The 23,492-nt window shown below is 38.7% G+C and overlaps 1 protein-coding gene across 1 annotated transcript; it reads left to right on the top strand.

The window, feature by feature from the left end:
- The first annotated feature begins 1,327 nt into the window (after positions 1-1,327).
- DNAJB4 (DnaJ heat shock protein family (Hsp40) member B4) lies at positions 1,328-13,443 on the top strand. Its single transcript, XM_062191607.1, has 3 exons — positions 1,328-1,796; positions 9,134-9,702; positions 12,180-13,443. Exons 1-3 carry the CDS (start codon positions 1,586-1,588, stop codon positions 12,411-12,413), a joined length of 1,014 nt encoding a protein of 337 aa, XP_062047591.1. The 5' UTR covers positions 1,328-1,585; the 3' UTR covers positions 12,414-13,443.
- The last annotated feature ends 10,049 nt before the right edge of the window (positions 13,444-23,492 follow it).

Here is a 23,492-nt window from a genome sequence, read left to right on the forward strand (position 1 = left end):
ACATCATCATCATCCTTTCATTATATTCTAAACATAATATGTACATTTTCTTTTTCTCATAAAAGGGCTGTTTAAGATTACAAATTCTTCAGAAATTTAAGTACAGGATAGAACTTTGTGCAATTCTTTTGACCTTTTATTATTAATCCATCTTGCCAATATCATTAGAAGTGGGAACATTTCTGAAAAAATGAGAAACTATATAGGAGGTAAAAGATGAGCTATATAAATTGAAATAATGGCTCATAATTAAAAAATATGTCATACAACAAAAGGCAGGCATCAAGAGGGTATTTAAATGCTATGATCTAAACTTGATTATTAAAAAAACCCTGAACTTTAGCAAGTGACCATAAATATTCATAGAAAAAAGGATTAGAAGGAGATTTAACAGGGATTACCTAAAGTGGTATGATAGGGAGAATTTAATTTTGTTCTTTCGTTCTATGTTTTCTAAAATCTCCAACAGTAAGTGTATATTAGGAAACATGTGTTTTTAAAAGAAAAAATACTTCTATATTACTACCCCTTAAATAGCATACTTAGATTTTTAAGTTGATCCAGCTAAGGTCTTAAAAGGAAGCTGAGCATGTACAGTCTGTAACTTGATACTTTTCTCCTAGTTTTCCTGCAGCACAAAAATTCTTTAAATAGTGACCCTAGGAGTGGGGGCCTCATTCTGTTTTAGTTGAAGTAAGTAAATTCAGTTATTAAACTTTCACAAATAAATACTAGTATGGTAGAACTGTTAACTCATGCACAGTATGAAAATCTAGTTAAAATCATTAGCTAATGTCGTATGTAAGTCCATTGTTTTAAAATACTGCTCTTGAATTTTATGATAGCCTTTTTACAGCATGAAATTGGCATGATGACTTCCTGGCATTTCTAATTGATAGACCTCAGGAATTTTGAAAATTATGCAAATTGTTTAAAATTTTTAATCTAAACATTTAGCACTGTATATTTTATAACATTAAAAAACTTGAAATTGAATTTAAAATACCTAAGATAAGTGCAGGAGTGCTTTCATTTTTATAATACTTTACCTTATTTTAACGTGGGATGCTTAATGGCTATTACCATTTTTGCTGTTTTTATACCTAGAATAGAATAAATAAATATGTAGTTATGACATTCTGCATTTAAATACTGTGTTTTTAAAATCCACTTGGCCTCTTAGATAGGAAACAAAACGATAGAGCCAGAAGGAAAATGAATAGTTAATCGTGGAGGAGGAGAAAACATAGCTCAGTACTTTGACTAGAGGCAGCTGGGAAAGTGACGTCCTGTAGCATTTGCTGTTCTAGAAAGTACAGAGACACGTAGTGAAAATGGGAGGATCTAGAAGGAGGCCGGCTCCCGTGTAGTGTATATTTATCTGTAAGTGAGCTGTTGGGGAAGGAATTAAATACAGAGACGCTGTCTGCTTGCTGGCTTAAGACAGCTAGCTCCATTGCTGATTTGCTTTAACTTTTAAAATACCCAGCTGGGTTTATTTTTCTTAGAATCATTGTATTGCTAAGCCTGGGGACGCTGTTTTCTTTTACAAAGGGAAATCTAAGTTCATTTCAAGGCATTCGAAATGGGGAAAGACTATTATTGCATTTTGGGAATTGAAAAAGGAGCTTCAGATGAAGATATTAAAAAGGCTTACCGAAAACAAGCCCTCAAATTTCATCCGGACAAGAACAAATCTCCTCAGGCAGAGGAAAAATTTAAAGAGGTCGCAGAAGCTTATGAAGTGTTGAGTGATCCTAAAAAGAGAGAAATATATGATCAGTATGGGGAGGAAGGTAAGTATTCTGTGTACATCTTGCAGTCTCTTCAGCTCTCTCGCTTTTACGCGCTCGCTTTCTCTGTCTCCCCGTGTTTATTTTTTTGCTTTCTCTCTCGGGCTTCTGATTATCATTAAATTGGATTCTCAGACATATCAAAAGTAGGAAGATAAATAATGGATAAAAAACAGATTTCAACCCCGATCATATGAATGCGTATTACATAGCTATGAATGAAATGTTCTTGCTTGCCTTTATTAAAAATTTTAGCCTTTTGTATTGTACATATTCTACTATTGGTCTTATGGTGTTCACATTGTACATTTTAAAAGAAACTGTAAATTCTCATACCCTTTAATGAATTGTGTCAAAAGTCTTATGCAACCTGTTTTGTTTTCTAATGAATTTTGTGCCATAACCAATAGTCTTTAGTCAGTTGACATCTTAAGATTGGCAGGTAAATTTCGGGAAGCTTATATTTTATTCATAAAAACAAAAGGAAGTTTTTAGCCTTCCTTACAGCAAGGCTAGCTTAGACTGAACAAGACAGAGTTGTCTCTCCCAGAAGCAGAAGGCGCAGGCATTTAGCTTCTAGTTGTTTTTGGCATTCTGCCTGGAGAGGAAAGAATTTTCCTGATGTCATAAAATACCAGAACAAGTTTTTAGCTTAATTGTAAACAATAATTGTGTGCCAAGAAAATGAAATCTCAAAAATACAATTTTTGACCTAAAATGGCCACCTAGTTAGAACAATTATTGATTTTCTTTTATCTAACAGTTTCTTTTGAAATTTTACTATCTAGGTATAGGGGAAAAGCGTGACAACTTTCCTTTTCCTCTTCTGCCATACTTTTGTTTCTTGCATTGTGAGATCAGAAATGAGGGAACACAGTAAATAGGAACAATTTACGATTATCTTTTTACCATCTTGGATTTTAAATTAATTTTGTTCACCATCTCCATATAAATGCAGCTATTAAAATATGACTATTTAAAATTGCTAATGAACAAAAACAAAAAATTTTAATTTCCACAGGCCCTGGGATTTCGAACTTTTAAAACCAGAACTAAAATATTTTATTAGTTTTTCCCACAAAATATATTTTAAACCATAGTACTTACGAAAACTTTCTTGTTATCTCTTTGCTTCCTTTATTACATTTAGTGTCAAATTTTCATAATTAGAAATATATCCTTAAAATATAGTCAAGCAGTGACTGTTTTAAATTAAACAAATTAAATATAGCCAAGCAGGTGATTAAATATAGAGGTTTTTTTTTCCTTCTTGTTTCGTTCCTCTTTTTGGTCTGTGAGTTACCAAAAATTGAAGTTTATGCTGCTGGTTTTGGGGTGGTGAGTACCTGTAGTCAGGTTCTTACAACTAAATATTAAAAAGGGCAAACAGTGGGCATTTCAATCTTCCAGGTTCCCTATAGCCATGCTACTGGAAGTACCACGATTTGATTTTCTTTCAAAAACTAGGCAGTGCCATGACTTGGTTCATGTGAAATACTCCTGTTAAATGTATGACTCTTTTTGAAGGAATTAGCTTATAATTTTATAAAGAAATTCACAATCATGCAGCACTATAAATTCCCACAAAAAGCATGTATCCACTGCTTTAAGTCTAAGATAGTTGGCTGCATCTCATGGATTGCACAAATTTATCTGTGACTAAGCCATAGGAGTCAGGGTTTATAAAGGATATTTGTCTTCAAAATTTTCTAGTCATTAAATGGTACATTTTTCTTGAGTTAACAGTACCTTTTAATAATGCTTTTCTTGATTTCCCCCTCTTGTCTGATTACTACTTATCATTACTAGTGAATGAATTTTTGAAAACTAAACCAAGATCATCTATATACCCTTAGTTGCTTTTTGTTCTTGATGCAGATAAGCAATAAGAGGAGGATACGTTTTTAAAGCATTCAAATATATTATTCAGAAATATCACTCTCTAGCTTACTTGAAAATATGTCAATAAAAGTTGGCTGGCTTTTTTTTTTTTTTAGAATTACTCTTCCTTCACAGAAGAGTATTATATTTATTTGCCTTGTGTTAAGACTATCTCATTCATTCTTTAAAAAATCCAGGGCAGGCATTTAACCTAGTGGTTAAAACACCAGTTAATATAACCATGTCCCACATAGTGACCTGGGTTTGATACCTAGCTCCGACTCCTGACTCCAGCTTCTTGCTAATGCAGACCCTGGGAGGCAAAGATGTTGGCTCAGTTAATTAGGTGACCTGGATTGAGCTCTTGGCTCCTGGCTTCAGTAGGCCCAGCTCTGGTGGTTGTAGGTATTTGGGGAGTGAACCTGCAGATGGGAGCGTTTTCTCTCTGTCTAGCCTCTCAAATAATTTTTTTTGAAAAATTCTTTTATGTACACTCTGAAAATGTGGAAAATGTTTTTTTCTCCTTGCCTTTCATTGATCTGTTTTTTCCTGTTGGCCTCGTTCCCCATAGGATTCTCCAGAAGTGGCAAAACACTGAAATTTAGGAGTGAGGAAACTACTAATTTACCTAATACTTTTTCTTTTTCCTTAGAATCATTACATTCTTAGAGCTAGAGCAATGGAAACAAAGAAACATGAACTGAGAATTATGAGTTGAATTGCTAAATTTATATGTTTAGGAATTAAGAAACCCATTTTGTGTTCTGAAAATGTCTAATGGCCAAAATTAAAACTCTTTGTATAAAAAGTTAGATAATAATAGAGATGCTTTGGATGTGTTATATGACCCAACAGTTCCACTCCTAGGAATCAACAGAAATGAAAAAGTAAAGTTTGTGGGGAAATTAAATTAAAAGATAATTTTATTTTGGAACACAAAAAAAATTGAAATCCACACAAAGATCTTTCATAATATGAATTTCCCACAAACTGTTTAAAAACCTTTCCTATATGTATGATATGTCTACACAAAGACTGAATATTCATAGCAGGATTATTTGTAATGACCTCAAACTGAAAACAATCCAAAAGTGAAAGGGTAACAAAAAGTATAGATATCCAGTGGGATATTATTTAGCAAAATTAAAAGGGAAACACATTATAACTTGGAGAAACCATGGTAGCATGCTAAGTGAAAGAATTTGGATGTAAAAGACTACATATTGTATGCTTACATTTATATGAAATGTTTGAGAAGAGCAAATCTATAGAAAAAAAAAGCAGATGTGTCTTACCTAGGACTGGGCTTTGGAGCAGGGATTAGTTACAAATAGGAACTGGAGAACTCTTTGAAATGATGGAAATGTTCTATAACTGGGTTGTGTTGATTGTACAATTCTACACGTTCACTAAAGTCTGTATATTTACAGTGGGTTGCTTTTGTGGTGTTTTTTAATAAATATATTTTTAAAAACAAAGATTTTTTTCCCATAATTGAATCACTTAAGGACAAAAAATATAGAACTACAGAAATTTAAAATTGGATTCTGAACCACCTCCCTCAAAAAGTTTTAGATATAGTTCTGGGTGGTTCAATGGATATAAACAGAAATTTGTATTAAAAGATTTTTTTAAGAAAGATTTTGATAACATATACTTAAAATTATTTATTCTAGTTTGCTAACATTTCTTTTTCTTTATTTCTTATTTATTGCCTATAGTTTATTTAATAACTTACTTCAAATTCTTCAATTCAAAGTTCATAATATAAACTTCAAAGTTTATATTATAAATTTGTTTATATGATAGAATTTGTTTTTAGTACATTAATTCCTATGCTAGTTTGCTTATTCTGTTCTTTATATATTTATTTATTGTGTGTTGTAAAAATATGTAAGTAAATTGTATTTTATGAAGTGAAACCATTTAAAGATTTTCATTTTTCTCTAAGTTTCTGAAGTGTTACTATAAATTTAGATTTTTTACATATTAGATTCCTTAAAGTAAGAGTTGTTAAAGTACTATTATTTTCTTCTTTGAAATCCTAATTCTCTAGTGTTCTTTTGATAAATTTTTACTTAGCTTGACTAGTGGGAGTCATTGTTATAAGTAGATTTAACAACACATTTTTTGTTTTTGGATTGCAAATTGGTTGGCTGGCTGTTTTTTAAATAATAGCAATCCCGCTAAAGCATATGCAGTTGTTGATTCTAGAGTACATTCTTTGATTACACAAAGTGATGGTGGTGTCTAGAAAACATTTTGGAAAGCAGAGGGAACCCTGTTACACATTTAAATTTTCCATTAGCAGACTAAATGTACATGAGTAAGAATTAACTATGTAAGTTGATGACATGCCTGTTAAAATTCAAGTGATAGACAATGCAAATGATATCTACATAGTGACAAGAATTTTGGTAGGATTTTTCTCAGTCAATAGAGTAATTTTATTCTTTATCTGAGCTACATAATTAACTATTCAGTGTCTAGGAAATCCTCAAAGCTACATTGGAGGTTTTTTTGTGTGCTGTGATAATAAGTCACCTTAGACTGTGTGTGAATCTTCTCAGGGACTCTGTAATCCTGACTCAGTTACCATTTTTGGCAGAGAAGGGAAAGGGTTTTAAAGAAAAGCCAAACTCATGCTGTAATAACTGAAAATGTTACTCTTTCTTTTCATGAATCTTATGAGCCAAAAGCATTTAGATTTTTGTCTTGTATGAGTTGGATTGGGCAAACTTGTTTACCCAGTTTACTTAACTCTCAGTTAAATTATTATGCTCTGAAATTTATAGGATGGAGGATAAAATGATTGAAGTAATTTAAGCATTGATTTAGTCACCTTGGTCATGACCTTGAGTTATATCCATGTTCTACTGTAAAAAAAAAAAAAAAAAAAAAAGTCTGTCACTAGCTTTTGATATTTGCAGTTATAATTGTACTAGTAAAATTTAGGAAGAGAGATTTGTGTGAGCTGTATATTGAAACTGTTTATCCTGCTTTTACTTGTCATTCAGTTCCTACAAGGGACTTTCTAACTGCTATTTGGATACATCATTCAATACATACCTTGATAATTTTCAGATTGTTAGATCTCTCTAGATTTCTATTCATGATGAAGGTAAAAATTTAGGCTTCTGTAGACATTCTGTTAGATAGATAGAGTATATACGCCCCTCAGTGTCTTTGATAGCAAGCAGAATGTTCCCAGTGGGATTTAAAATTGTTAAATCTCACATATGTGTTTGTGTGATTTTATTTGATAATGCTTTTGCTTCTTCTGCCTTGTCTGTACTGATACTTGAGAACTTTTTTTTTTAGGTTTATTTAGGAGGACTTTAGTTCAGTTCCTTCATTTGATAAACATAAATGCCTATCATTTTCAGCCCTGTATGCATGAGCAATACAAATATAAATAAGATATACTTCCTGCCTTCATATTACTCATTGCTTGGATACTTTAGAAGCTCCCAGTTTAATCTCTTGACTTTTTAAATTTTATAATTTTTAGATTCTTTTCCAGTTTGTTTACTTGATTAGGAATGCCCGTAAGATTCACTCAGAAACTTTGCTGATACTGTAATGACAGAAATCCTTGTCAGTACTGACCCCTTAAAGTTATTGGTTTTTTGTGAGTTTTAATAGAATCTTTCTTTGGCACATAGTGGAAAACGCTATTTCAAATATGTAATCTTTTGTGAGCTGCATGTTACTTAGATGAGCCTTTGAGCAAAGGGTCAAAGGGTCATTATATTGCTGTCTGAAGTGGGTTATCCACAATAGACAGAAATAACCAGGCCTTATGTGTCAAGAGGGTTTACAGCTCTTGGTTTCAGTTTTCTTTTTATATGGTTTGAAATTAATGCTATGATATGGCGTGCCTGGATAAAAATTTTATTTAGAATAGGAATAACAATTTTAGTATCTAAAAAATTTTTTTATCCCTGCCCTCATTAGAATTTTCCCTTTCTGCCACAGTAAGAGTTCTATTTTAATTCTTGGACAGTGAAAGATGATGGAAATAAAGCTAGTTATTATGAATATGATATTTTATATTATTAGTTATACTTGCTAATTATAATTATATTTGAAGATTTAGATTCTGCATTTTTGTATTGATTACTGAATACCTTTCAACTAATGTCTTTTTTTTAAGATTTATTTATTTATTTGAAAGGCAGAGTTACATAGAGAGAGAAGGAGAGTCAGACAGAGAGAGAGAGAGAGAGAGAGGTCTTCCATCCACTGGTTCACTCCTCAATTGGCCACAATGGCCGCGAACATGGGAGCCAGGAGCTTTTTTTTTTTGGTCTCCCACATGGGTGCAGGGGCCCAAGGGCTTGAGCCATCTTCTACTGCTTTCCCAGGACACAGCAGAGAGCTGGATCGGAAGTGGAGCAGCCAGGACTAGAACCCCTTAAAAAATTACTGTATTGGTTTTAAAAACAAATGTATTGGGGCTGGCGCAGAGGGATAAAGCTCTGGCCTGGAGCGCCGGCATCCCATATGGACGCTGGTTCTAGTCCCGGCTGCTCCACTTCCAATCAAACTCTCTGCTATGGCCTGGGAAAGCAGTAGAAGATGGCCCAAATCCTTGGGCCCCTGCACCTGTGTGGGAGACCCGGAAGAAACTCCTGGCTCCTGGCGTTGTATCAGTGCAGCTCCAGCCATTGCGGCCAACTGGGTAGTGAACCAGCGGATGGAAGACCTCTCTCTCTGTCTCTACCTTTCTCTGTAACTCTGTCTTTCAAATATATAAAATAAATCTTTAAAAAAAAATTATCTACTTCAGTATGCCAAACCAATAGCTTATGAAATGAGCATTCTCTATTTTATTTTACTTTTTTCTTATTTAACTGTGAAACAAAGAAACAAGTTCTTTTTTATTTTATTTTTTAAAAATATTTTATTTATTTATTTTGAGAGGCAGAGTTACAGACAGAGAAAGGGAGAGACAGAGAGAGAGATCTTCCATCTGCTGGCTCACTCCCCAAATGGCTACAACGACCAGAGCTGGGTTGATCCAAAGCCAGGAGCCTGCTCTGGGTCTCCTGTGAGGGTGCAGGAGCCCAAGCACTTGGGCCATCCTCCATTGCCTTCCCAGGCCATAGCAGAGAGTTGGGTCAGAAAGGAGCAGCCAGGACTCAAACCAGCGCCCATATGGGATGCTAGAATCACTGGCGAAGGCTTTAGCCTACTATGCCACAGCATCATCCCCCAGAAATAAGTTCTTAAATATTAATATTTCAAGGAATAATTTGAAAGCTACAAATTTAACTTAGGATGGAAGTCATCAAAGGTGATAACAGCTATTCTGTGCTTAGTTATAATAACATCTTTGGCCAGTATTACTAAATTGCAGCCTAAGTTGGATAGAGTTTGTTAGTTGTACAAATTCTGAATGTTTATCTTGCAAGAATTACAAACTTTGTTCTAATCATGCTTATTTCTTCCCTTAGGGTTGAAAGGAGGCGCAGGAGGTACTGATGGACAAGGAGGTACCTTCCGGTACACATTTCATGGCGATCCACATGCCACATTTGCTGCATTTTTTGGAGGTTCCAATCCCTTTGAAATTTTCTTTGGAAGACGGATGGGTGGTGGTAGAGATTCTGAAGAAATGGAAATAGATGGAGATCCTTTCAGTGCCTTTGGATTCAGCATGAATGGTTACCCAAGAGACAGGAATTCTGTGGGGCCATCCCGCCTCAAACAAGATCCTCCAGTTATTCATGAACTCAGAGTATCACTTGAAGAAATATATAGTGGTTGTACCAAGCGGATGAAGATTTCTCGAAAAAGGTTGAACCCTGATGGAAGGAGTTACAGATCTGAGGACAAAATTCTCACCATTGAGATTAAAAAAGGGTGGAAAGAAGGCACCAAAATTACTTTTCCAAGGGAAGGAGATGAAACACCAAATAGTATTCCAGCAGATATTGTTTTTATTATTAAAGACAAAGATCACCCAAGATTTAAAAGAGATGGATCAAATATAATTTATAATGCTAAAATTAGTTTACGGGAGGTAAGTTATTAGTACCTAGGTTTCTGAAACCATATGTATATGTATATGTATTTTTTTAAAAAGATTTATTTATTAGAAGGCAGAGGGACAGGAGAACACACACACACACATACACACAGTGAGGGAGAGAGAGAGAGAGAATGATAGATAAATTCTATCCTCTGGTCCATGCCCCAAATGCCCATAACAGCTGGGTCTGGGCAAGGCTGAAGCCAGAAACTCCATTTGGATCTCCTACATGGGTGGCAGGGACTCAAGTGTCTGAGCCATTGTCTGCTGCTTCCCAGGCACATGAGCAGGAAGCAGAATAGCTGGGTCTTGAACCATGCACTCTGGTATGGGATGCAGGCATCCTCAACTGCAACCTGCTACAGACTTTTTTTTTTAATCCTCATAATAATCCGTTGAGGTAATACTTCTGTTAAACCTCTCTTACGGGTGGCATTATGTTTTCTAGGTTTAGTTACTTTATATTAACAATTTAAATGTCAATATTAAGTGGTAACTGGATTATGTACTGTGAAGCCTAATATTGGATTAATTGCATTCTGTTTTTGCAAGTGTGATTTAAAAGGTCTGCATGATAACCTTGCCTTAGTCCATGTGTAAGATTTGTTCTTAATTTGGAATAATAACTGTATAACAAAAAAGGCATTAAAATTAAAATACAGAAATTTGTAATTGATGACAGTACTGCTTTAATACAGTTTTTAATTGAATTCTTGTAGTTTCCCAAATTAGAATGTAACCCTGCAAATACTGCTATATTAGTTCCCTGCTTAAAATTCTTAAGTGGCCGGCCGGCGCCGTGGCTCAACAGGCTAATCCTCCGCCTTGCGGCGCTGGCACACTGGGTTCTAGTCCCGGTCGGGGCACCGATCCTGTCCCGGTTGCCCCTCTTCCAGGCCAGCTCTCTGCTGTGGCCAGGGAGTGCAGTGGAGGATGGCCCAAGTGTTTGGGCTCTGCACCCCATGGGAGACCAGGATAAGCACCTGGCTCCTGCCATCGGAACAGTGCGGTGCGCCGGCCGCAGCGCGCTACCGCGGCGGCCATTAGAGGGTGAACCAACGGCAAAGGAAGACCTTTCTCTCTGTCTCTCTCTCTCTCACTGTCCACTCTGCCTGTCAAAAAAAAAAAAAAAAAAAAATTCTTAAGTGGCTCTACATAGTCTCTACCATAAAGTCTAATCTTTTAGCTTAAAAGAAAAGGCCAAGTGTGGGCATTTATCTTAGCAGTTAAAATGCCTACATTCCACATTGGAATACTTTGGTTCAATCCCCAGCTCTGGCTCCTAACTCTAACTTCCTGCCAGTGCAGACCCTGGGAAGCCTCACTGATGGCTCAAGTAAGTAGGTTCCTGTCACCTAAATGGGAGACGTGGGTTGAGTTTATAGCTCCTGACTTTGACTATGGTTCAGCCTTGGCCCATTGTAGGCAGATGGGAGCTCTTTTTTGTCTTTCTGCCATTTTAAATCTGATTTATACCAATAAACATTTATACTTTCCTCTTAAGTTTGCTCTATTATTACCCTGTATGATTTTGTGCCATTATCTGAGCTGTGTGCCGTGGAACACTATTGTTCCTCCCTCTGCTCCACCAGTACTTGCTATTGGTCCAATTCTTAGCTCAAGCATTCTGAATTCTCAAGCTAAGGGGGTGGCTAGGGGTGGTACAGGGAGTGGCAAATGGGGTGTCCTTTCTTTTATAAAAGACTTCTGAATATACTTCAGTGCCCATACTATAATTTCTAGTTCCTCATATGTTTCTGAGTTCCTAGTGTATTTCTTAAGATGGGTCTTTGTTCATGGATGCTTGTATGACTCAGCATCTAGCATCTATATGTGTGGCATATAATAGCCAATCAGGAAAAATTTATTGACTCGGGGTGTCCTTTCTCTTATAAAAGACTTCTGAATATACTTCAGTGCCCATACTATAATTTCTAGTTCCTCATATGTTTCTGAGTTCCTAGTGTATTTCTTAAGATGGGTCTTTGTTCATGGATGCTTGTATGACTCAGCATCTAGCATCTATATGTGTGGCATATAATAGCCAATCAGGAAAAATTTATTGACTCAAACAAAGGTATTTCTTGCCCTAAGATTTTCCAGAGAGGTAGGTAGTACTCCTATCTTGTTCTTTTCCAGTTCTGAGCTTCTCTCTCTTCTCCCATTCCAAATCCTGCGTCTTGAATCTGGTAACAACAGCTTCAAAGTATCCCTTTCATTCCATGGCAATGTAGAAGACTTCCTTTCCTTCTTTTCCCTTTCCCTCTCCTTCTTGTCTGTTGTCACATGTCTGATTGTACATATCCTGAAGAGATTTTCTGATACAGAAAAAGCTTTGTAACTATTGTTATTCTTTTGGAACTTGAAATTTTACTTTAGTGATCTTATCTATTGCTACCTCCTAATATTTCTGCTTAGATCTTTAAGTTGTGAAGTTTGTTAATTTTACTTAATTTGGTCCATTTTAGGCATTGTGTGGCTGCTCAATTAATGTGCCAACAATGGATGGAAGAAACATACCTATGTCAATAAATGATATTGTGAAACCTGGAATGAGAAGAAGAATTATTGGATACGGGCTGCCATTTCCAAAAAATCCAGACCAACGTGGTGATCTTCTAATAGAATTTGATGTGTCCTTCCCAGATACTATATCCTCATCATCCAAAGAAGTACTTAGGAAACATCTTCCTGCCTCATAGAATGAAGAACTTTGTTACCCATATTTTGATAAGGCACTGAAAATATAAAAGGACTGGCAGTTTACTGATGTAGATGTGAATTCTGTATAAAGATGTGCAAATTCTTTTGAGGGCTCATTAAGTTGCATGAACAGAGACGGGTCAAATAAATAGGGCAAAAGGGATTTTTACAGTTAGAGATGAAGAGAGAACCATTCACTGTATTTTATTTCATTTCTCCCAAATCAGAAATTTTTAGTCTTTTGCTTATATGTGAAGATATTAGATATATTTCTAAAAAAAGTACTAGACTATCCAAGTACTTTATTCCTTATATCTTTAGATAATCAATATGATAGGCTCCCATTTATAATGGAAATTAAAATTCTTAGCTAAACAATACAATAGAAGAGATTAAAAACCCAGTCATTTGGACATGTGGTTGTTAAATTTAAACCACCTGAAATGCTGCTATAGGGCTGGTACTGGTAAAAGAATATCCTGATGCTTATGTTTCACCATTTTGGTTTTTAAAGTATGCTATGCCATTTCCTCATGTAGTGGTCATGTTCTTAAAGTAGACCTTTTCTTCTTACAAAGAAAATTAATGGCAATTTATCTCCTGTGGAAATCCCAATTGCCTGAATTACTGATATTTTAGAATAGACTCTTTATAAAATGCCAAATGTAATTTTATGCAAGTTAACTATATATCTTGATCTTAATAACGTATAGGCTCTTTTTTTGTTGTCCACTAGTTTAAAATAATTTGTTTAATAATAAATGTGTTTTTAGAAGACATAATGTTTCTTGGAATTAATTTTCCAATTACACAGTCTTCTATAGCTTACTCATAATATGCTATATGTTCCTTATATAATTTCCCTAAAAAGAATAAACTTACCACTATGGTTTTAACCAAAATATGGGGAATATAAACACTAACTGCTGCTTATGGATAATGTTGCAACTACTTGTTATGCCTATAAATATTTTACTTTTTCATATGTATAGATTGCATTTCTTAGGTGTTTTAATTTTTTAAATATATTCACATTTAAAAATATTTTGTTTTGTTTTCTGTCTTATGAGTGTATTGAAAATCATGTTTTGAAGCAAAGTTTTTGATCAAAAAATAATTTGGGGGATGATTCATTCATTTGCATATACATAGATATAACAGGTCCTGTCACCTTAAGGTACAATATGAAATTTTCCTTTAGAAATCTAATATAAATCAGTTGTAACATCCAGATAGGAAGGTACTTCAAAGGGGTCATGAAAATGAATTAAAAAATAATATGAGGGCAGGTGTTTGGTCAACATGCCAGTTAGGTTGCCTGCGTCCTATATCAGAGTATATGTGTTTGATGCTCAGTTCTGGTTGCCAATTCCAGCTTCTTGTTAATTCAGACTATGGAAGGTAGCAAGTGATAGGTTATGTATTTAGGTCCCTGCCACCTATATGGGAGGTCCAACTTGAGTTCTCTGCTCCTGGCTTTGGTGTGACCCAGCCCAGGCTATTATGGGTATTTGTGGAGTGAACCAGAGGATGGGAGATCTCTCTGCCTCTCAAGTAAATAAATAAATAATTTTTAAATGCTAATTACTCATGAACTCTTTGAAGATTTCTCATACTTTATAACTTTATTGAAATGATGTTGTCTCAGGCCAAAACTGGGAGCCAGGAAGTCAATCCAGGTCTCCCATGTGTGTGCACTTGAGCCATCACCTGCTGCCTCGCAGGGAGTGAGTGCATCCATGAAGCTGGAATCCAGAGCAGAGCTGGGACTGAATCCCAGGCACTCTGATATGGGTTGTGGGCGCCCTAATGGGTATCTTAAATGCTAAGCCAATAGTGTTTTTTACTTATCCATAGTACAATAATAAACTTATATAGCTATATAAAAATAATAATAATATACTGATCTATTTTGTCTTAAGGAATATTGATATATTCCTTGGCATGTGTTGAATTAAAAGTAGCAATAAGGACTGGCACTGTGGCGTAGCCAGTAAAGCCACTGCCTGCAGTGCTGGCATCCCATATGGGCACTGGTTTGAGTCCTGGCTGCTCCACTTCTTTTTTTTTTTTTTTTTTTGACAGGCAGAGTGGACAGTGAGAGAGAGACAGAGAGAAAGGTCTTCCTTTTGCCGTTGGTTCACCCTCCAATGGCCGCCGCGGTAGCGCGCTGCGGCCGGCGCACCGCACTGTTCCGATGGCAGGAGCCAGGTGCTTCTCCTGGTCTCCCATGGGGTGCAGGGCCCAAGCACTTGGGTCATCCTCCACTGCACTCCCTGGCCACAGCAGAGAGCTGGCCTGGAAGAGGGGCAACCGGGACAGGATCGGTGCCCCGACCGGGACTAGAACCCGGTGTGCCAGCGCCGCAAGGCAGAGGATTAGCCTGTTGAGCCACGGCGCCGGCCGCTGCTCCACTTCTGATTCAGCTCTCTGCTATGGCTTGGGAAAGCAATAGAGGATGGCCCAAGTCCTTGAGGCCCTATACTCACATGGGAGACCCAGAAGAAGCTCCTGGCTCCTGGCTTCAGATTAGTGCAGCTCAGGCCATTGTGACCATCTGGGGAGTGAATCAGCAGATAGAAGATCTCTGTCTGTCTCTGCCTCTCTGTAACTCTGTCTTTCAAATAAATAAATAAATAAATCTTTTAAAAAAAAGGTAGAAGTTAGGTTTTAAAGTTTTCTTATTTAAATTGTGAGGGTATTTTCCATTTTAAAATATTCTCTTCAAATTCAATCAGATTCTTATGTAGCTGGAATAGTTTTGAAGCGCTATAGATTTTAGTAAGCTGATTGATAAAGTTGTTTATCTATCTTCAGTACAAGAAAAGCCAAGAGTTGATTATGTTAAAAAGAAAAGCTGTAGGGGCCAGAGTTGTGGCACAGCAGGTTAGGGCCCCACCTACAATGCAGGCATAGAACACCAGTTCCAGTCCATGCTGCTCTACTTCCAGTCCAACTCCCTGCTAATGTGCCTGAGAAAGCAGCAGAAGATGGGCCAAATACTTAGGCCCCTACCACCCATGTGGGAGACCCCGGGTGGAATTCCAGGCTCCTGGCTGTTGCAGCCATTTGGGGAATGAACCAGCAGATGGAAGATCTCACCCACTGAATCTCCCTCTCTAACACTGCATTTCAAATAAATAATAAATAAATCTTTAAAAAAATGGGCTGGCATCCCATATGGACACTGGTTCGTGTCCTGGCTGCTCCACTTCTGATCCAACTCTCTGTTAATGGCCTGGGAAAAGCAGCAGAAGATGGCCCAAGAGCTTGGGCCCCTGCACCCATGTGGGAGGCCTGAAAGAAGTTTTTGGATCTTGGCTTTAGCCTGGCCCATCCCTGGCCATTGAGGCCATCTGAGGAATAAACCAGTAGATGGGAGCTCTCTCTCTCTCCCTGTCTCTCCCTCTCTCTGTAACCCTGACTTTGAAGGAAATAAATACATCTTTGAAAAAACAAAAATTGTAAACCAAGGTTCTTGATAACCTGTCAGTAGAGGTGTTTTGTTTAGCCAGCTCAGTGCCTCAAAAACTTTAAAATTCAGGGCTGAGCATTTGGCACAGCAGTGCAGATGCTTCTCGGGACATCTGCATCCCATGCTGGAGCAACTGGGTTCAGATTCCAGCTCTGCTTTCCCTTCCAGCTTCCTGCTAATGTGCAACCTGAGAGGCTGCAGGTCATGACTCAAGCATTTGAGTGCCAGCCACCCATGTGAGAGATGGAGAGATAGCTGTGGGCTCCTGGCTTCAGTCTGGCCCATTCCTGGCTGTTGTAGGATTTGAGGAGTGAAATAGCACATGAAAGATGCCTGTCTGTCTCTTTCCCTCTCTGTCTCTTTGTGTTTCATAAATGAAAAGTAAGTTAAAAAACATTTAAAATTGGGATCTTTTTCGGCAGTGTGTGCTCTTGTGTCCCTTGACCTTCTGCTGTCGTTGTGTTACATAGAGCTGCTTCCACTTTGGCCTCTGCGACCATCTGCATTTGTGACTCCAACTACAGCCATCACTCCAGCCTGTTGTTAGCCTGTAGAGTAGGCAAGGAGTTGAACATGCTCAAGGTTGTTTATATTTATAAAACTGTCATTTGAATATTTATGATGGATAAAATGAAATCAATATATGTGATTGGACCCAGTAAATGGCTTAGAAGTGACTGCTTGGGGCCAGCGCTGTGGTGCAGCGGGTTTATAACCCAGCCTGAAGCGCCGGCATCCCATGTGGACACCGGTTCTAGTCCCAGCTGCTCTACTTCCAATCCAGCTCTCTGCTGTGGCCTGGGATAGCAGTAGAAGATGGTCCAAGTCCTTAGGCCCCTGCACCCGCATGGGAGACCCAGAGGAAGCTCCTGGCTCCTGGTTTTGGATCGGCGCAGCTCCGGCCGTCGCAGCCAATTGGGGAGTGAACCAACGGACAGAAGACCTCTCTCTCTCTCTCTCTCTCTCTCTCTCTGCTTCTCTCTCTCTGTGTAACTCTGACTTTCAAATAAGTAAATCTTTTTTTAAAAAAGTGACTACTTTATCCCCATATTTTAAGCACAATTAATCTCACAGACATTAGGGCTGAAAATTATCCTTGATCCCATAACAGTTTTTTTTTTTCCCCAATAATGTATAATGTACTGTATTGCTTCTATGTCTGGCTTCATATATGTTATCCAAGGACTTAGAATATACATCTGCTTTTTAAAAAATGTATTTATTGGTTTGAAAGAAGAGTTAAAGAGAGAGAAGGAGAGACAGAGAGATAATATATTCCTTCTGCTGGTTCACTTGTCAAATGGCTGTAATGACCAGGGTTAGGCCAGGCTGAAGCCAGGAGCCAGGAGCTTCTTCTGGGTCTCCCATGTGGGTGCGGGGGCCCTCAGGACTTGGACCATCCTCTACTGGTTTCCCAGGCACGTTAGCAGGAAGCTGGATAGGAATTGGAGCAGCTGGAACTTGAACTGGTGCCCATATGGGATGCTGGCACTTCAGGCTGTGGCTTAACCTGCTTTGCCACAGTGCCAGTCCCACAAAATACATCTTAATTTAGCAGGCTCAGCTTTTGAATTATATCAGCTTTATATCAGCTTAATTTCATAAGACATAAAAATGATACTTCTGGCCGGCGCCGTGGCTTAACAGGCTAATCCTCCACCTTGCGACGCCAGCACACTGGGTTCTAGTCCCGGTTGGGGCACCAGATTCTATTCCGGTTGCCCCTCTTCCAGGCCAGCTCTCTGCTATAGCCCGGGAAGGCAGTGGAGGATGGCCCAAGTCCTTGGGCCCTGCACCCACATGGGAGACCAGGAGAAGCACCTGGCTCCTGGCTTCGGATCAGCGCGATGCGCTGGCCGCAGCGGCCATTGGAGGGTGAACCAACGGCAAAAAGGAAGACCTTTCTCTCTGTCTCTCTCTCTCTCACCATCCACTCTGCCTGTCAAAAAAAAAAAAAAAAAGATACTTCTATATAACTCCATTTTTCCTTTTCTCTTTTTTTGCAGTATTTTTTGAAAGTACATTTATTTTAGGTCTTTTGAACAACTTTTTAATTTCACGTAACAAATTTTAAATCATGTAAGGAAGCATATTTGAAGTTGGTGAATTTAAGCTGTGCTTCTACCAAACTTTTTTTTTTTTTCCTTTTTTTTTTTTTTTTTTTTTGACAGGCAGAGTGGACGGTGAGAGAGAGACAGAGAGAAAGGTCTTCCTTTTGCCATTGGTTCACCCTCCAATGGCCGCCGCGGTAGCACGCTGCGGCTGGCGCACCGCGCTGTTCCGATGGCAGGAGCCAGGTGCTTTCCTGGTCTCCCATGGGGTGCAGGACCCAAGCACTTGGGCCATCCTCCACTGCACTCCCGGGCCACAGCAGAGAGCTGGCCTGGAAGAGGGGCAACCGGGACAGAATCCGGCGCCCCGACCGGGACTAGAACCCGGTGTGCCGGCGCCGCTAGGCGGAGGATTAGTTTATTGAGCCACGGCGCCGGCCTCTACCAAACTTTTATAAAAAAAAATTCTTGTACACTTTTAAATTGAAAGTACAATAGTAATTTGTAATTAAGATTACACTGGGGAAAATGGATGCTCGCTTGACTCTTTTGTTTACTGATCTGACCCAAAGCTTAATGAAATTTCTATAAATACATAATAGCTTTAATCATTCTTAAATTATATTACCAAAATGATTAGTGTTATAAAAAATTATTCTCCAGAGACTCAAAGCTTTACATTTATTCAATGTCTGAGGAAATACTACCTTCTATCAATAATAGTTTTCTAAAGAATTACACATTTCTGGGGCCGGCTCCATGATGCAGTAGGTTAATCCTCTACCTGCGGCACCAGCATCCCATATGGGCGCCAGTTCTAGTCCCAGCTGCTCCTCTTCCAATCCAGCTCTCTGCTGTGGCCTGGGAAAGCAGTAGAAGATGGTCTGAGTGCTTGGGCCACTGCACCCACATGGGAGACCAGGAAGAGGCACCTGGCTCCTGGCTTCAGATTGGTGCAGCTGTAGCCGTTGGGGCCACCTTGGGAGTGAACCAAAGGAGGGAAGACCTTTTTTTCTGTCTCTCCCTCTCACTCTCTGTAACTCTACCTCACAAATAAATAAATAAATATCTTTAAAAAAATAATTACACATTTCTAACCTCTTATAGAACTTAATTATTTGGCAAGATCTAAAATTCTGTGCTAATTTAAACTGCCTATCAGCTCCAACAAACCAACCAAGAATTACATTAATAATTTACAAAGGTATTCTTAGGAATATACCTATTATAGGTTGAAATAAGTCTACTGGAATCAAAACTCCAAATGTAATGTTCATGTTCATATCATGGGCTCTTTCAAAACCACATTATTTTAGATAATTACAATAACCATTTTCAGATTTTTGATTGTGTTTGATACCTGAATCATAAAAGTAGTCAAGTACTTCTTAAGTCCTTAAAATCAGTACAGTTAAGAGCTTTAGTTGATTACAGAATAGATTAGAGTTTCTTAAAAGTCAAATTTGTTTAAGAAACAGTTTTATCATCATTAGATCATTAGTGTCCACTACTGGTCAGGTAAAATAGTATAAACATGATGCGGCACCCAAAATTGGTTTTAAAAAAACTCTCAAATTTCTAACATAAATACTTTAATTTAGGTAATGTAAAAGCCTGAGATTATCCTCTGTATGAAAAAAGTTGCATTTAATACTTGTGCTAAGAATGGTACCTTATATTGGGCCCTGCGCTGTGGCAAAGTGGGTTAACACCCTGGCCTGAAGCGCCAGCATCCCATATGGGCGCCGATTCTAGTCCTGGCTGCTCTGCTTCTGATCCAGCTCTCTGCTATGGCCTGGGAAAGCAGCAGAAGAAATACAAAAATACCCCAAGATTGAGAAGACCTGTATTGGTGTTTTTTTTTTTCCCTTAAACCATGTTTTTAAAATTGCAAATCATATTCACCATTCCTGTTGGCTATCAGTTTTATAAGGTACCATTCTTTTTTTTTAAAAAAAATTTTATTTATTTATTCAAAAGTCAGAGTTATACAGAGAGAGAAGGAGAGGCAGAGAAAAGAGAGAGGTCTTCCATCCGATGGTTCACTCCCCAATCGACCGCAACGGCCGGAGCTGCGCCAATCCGAAGCCAGTTGCCAGGAGCTTCCTCTGGGTCTCCCACGTGCGTGCAGGGGCCCAAGGACTTGGGCCATTTTCTACTGCTTTCCCAGGCCATAGCAGAGAGCTAGATCAGAAGAAGAGCAATCGAGACTAGATCTGGCGTCCATATGGGAAGCCAGCACTTCAGGCCAGGGCTTTAACCCACGGTGCCACAGCATCAGCCCCCATAATATGTCCTAACATGTCTTAGGAGAAAGAGGATTTTTTCTTTTTTTGTAATTTTTATGTTTTTGAAAGTCAGTGGAGGTGCAGAAAGAGATCTGCTATCTGCTGGTGCACTCCCCAAATGCTCTCAACAGTCAGGGCAGGGCCAGGCCAATGCTAGGAGCCCAGAACTCAATATAGATCTTCCACATGGGTAACAGGAACACACCTACCTGGGCCCTCTCCTGCTCAGGAGCAGGAAGCTGGGATCAGAAAAAGTGCAGGATGGGGCCGGCGCTGTGTCGCAGCAGGTTAGCGCCCTGGCCTGAAGCGCCAGCATCCCATATGGGTGCCTGTTTGAGTCCCAGCTGCTCCTCTTCTGATCCAGCTCTCTGCTATGGCCTGGGGAAGCAGTGGAAGACGGCTCAAGTCCTTAAGCCCCTGCACCCGCATGGGAGACCTGGAAGAAGCTCCTGGCTCCTGGCTTCGGATGGGCACAGCTCCAACTGTTGCGGCCATCTGGGGAGTGAACCATTGGATGGAAGACCTCTCTCTCTGCCTCTCTCTGTGTAACTCTGACTTTCAAATAAATAAAAATAAATCTTTAAAAAAAAAGAAGAAGAAGAAGAAGTGCAGGGACTCTATCCAAGGCACTCTGATAGTAGAATCCCAAGTGGTGACTTAACCACCACACCAAATGCCTACTATCGTTATTATTTTCTTAATGGATAATGTTTTTGATATTTTCTGAAGGATAAGGTAAAATAATTAAAGTGCAAAATAATATGTGTATAATACTTGGAAGTATAATACTAATATAATACTAGGGAGCAAAATGATCCACTTAAGAAGGAAGGCAATATGACATGATAGAAAGAATACTACTAGTCAGGTTTTGTCGATAACATTTTGTGTCTTTGGGCACGTTGTTTAATTTCACTGCCTTAGTTTTTCATCACTGGCAAAATAAAAAAAATTAATAAGATGATCTTTAGGTCCCAGGTAGCTTGCAAAAACTATATACCTAGAGAGGAATATTTTAGGATAGTGACCTTTTAAAAATTTATTTATTTGAAAGGCAAGGAGATAGAGAAAGAGAGAGAGAGATACAGACAAGAGATCTCCCATCTACTTGTTTACTCCCCAAATATCTACAACAGCCTAGGCCAGGTGAATGCCGGGAGCTGGAAGCTCAATTCAGGTCTCCCACATGAGTGGCAGTGACCCAATTACTTGCATCATCTGCTAGTGTCTCCCAGGGTGCATATTAGCAAGAAGATGGATGGAGAGTGAAACTGGGACTTGAACCCAGGCACTCTACCATGGAGTGTGGGTATCCCAAGCAGTGTCTTACCCACTGTACCAAATGCCTACCTCAGACAGTGACTTTTTAAAAGATGAAAAATTGAGGTAGGTGTTTGGTACAGCAGTTAAGGAGACCTGGATGGAGTTCCAGCTCTTGGCTTTGGCCTGGACCAGTTCTGGCCACTGTGGTCACTCATGGAGTAAACCAGTAGATGGGAGATATCTTTCTTTCTGTGTCACTCTGCCTTTCAAATAAGTAAATAAATCTTTAAAACAAAAACAAAAGAAAAGAATAATTTATGCTCTTTGTGCCAATAACATACCATGGTATATAACATGTAATTTAAGTTAGGTAGTGTTACAGTTTAACAATGATTTGAAATTTAAACTACTCATAGGAATAATTCCATTTTTCCACAAACCTTTTGGAGTACCTTGATATGTAGGTGAAATGGAAGTTTCGTAAAACACTACCTACTCTTTTTATATGGATTGATTCTGATGTTTTAAATTTTTTTAAGATTATTTATTTATTTGACAAGTAGAGTTAGAGAGAGAGAGAGAGAGAGAGAGAGAGAAAGGTCTTCCTTCCGTTGGTTCACCCCCCAAATGGCCGCTACGGTCGGTGCTGTGCTGATCCGAAGACAGGAACCAGGAGCTTCCTCCGGGTCTCCCATGTGGGTGCAGAGGCCCAGGCACTTGGGCCATCCTCCACTGCCCTCCAGGGCCACAGCAGAGAGCTGGACTGGAAGAGGAGCAACCGGGACTAGAACCCAGTGCCCATATGGGATGCCGGCGCCGCAGGTGGAGGATTAGCCAAGTGAGCAACAGCGCCGGCCCCCTGATGTTTTTAATTTAACTCCAGTTTCCTAAATTCTTCTAATTATATAACACTATATTTATTTTATGACCTATAGTTTTGAAATAATTCTCCTACTTGAAAAACACTCCTAGGAATTCTCATAAGGATATAAATGTATCAAGGGCAAAAACTAAAAACTTAATTGTCAATTGTTTTTAATTCATTTTTAATATTGACTAGAAGGTTTTTTTCTTTTTTAATTTATTTGAAAGTCAGAGTTACAGAGAGACAGAGAGAGAGAGATTTTCCTTCTGCTGGTTCACTCCCCAGATGACTGCAACAGCCAGTGCTGGGGCCAGGCTGAAGCCAGGAGCCAGGAGCTTCTTCCAGGTCTCCCATGAGGGTAGCAGGGCCCCAAGCACTTGGGGCATATTCCATTGCTTTTCCTAGGCCATGAACGGAGAGCTGGATTGGAAGTGGAGCAGTGGAGACAAACACTGGCATGTATATAGGATGCTGGCGCTACAAGTAGTGGCTTTACCCACTACATCACAGTGCTGGCCCTGACTAGAAGTTTTTTGTTGATTACTTAATTGTTGGAATAGCAGTAGATATATTCATAGCTATTATCATAATCATGAGATACATTCTAATAAAACCATTATTTTATAGAGATCATTCCTCCCTCACCAACTTAAGATAATTATAGATAATTGAGGCCCCATGTTAATTATGACAATATCATACAGATTTCCTTGAAATTATGTTTATATTTGTATATTTAAAAGATTACTTTTGTGAGAGGCAGAGAGATAGACCGAGAGAGAGAAGGGGTTAGGGGGATGGGGATAGTGACAGAGCTTCCATTTGCTGGTTAACTCCCAGGGCTGGGCCAAGCTGAGGTCAAGAAGTAGAAACTCAGTCCAGGCCTCCCACATGGATGGCAAGAATGCAATACTGAGTCATTACCACAGCCTTCTGGAGTGCCATCAGCAGGAAGCTAGAGGCAGGAGCAGAGTAATGAATCAAACTTAGGCACTTTGATAAGGGATGTGGGTATTTTTTTAAAAGATTTTATTTATGTATTTGAGATTTAGAGTTACAGACAGATAGAGGGAGAGACAGAGAGGAAAGTCTTCCATCTGCTGGTTCACTCCCCAGATGGCCTTAATGGCTGCAGC

The sequence above is a fragment of the Lepus europaeus genome, chromosome 5, assembly GCF_033115175.1.
Source record: "Lepus europaeus isolate LE1 chromosome 5, mLepTim1.pri, whole genome shotgun sequence".
Taxonomy (NCBI): Eukaryota; Metazoa; Chordata; class Mammalia; order Lagomorpha; family Leporidae; genus Lepus; species Lepus europaeus.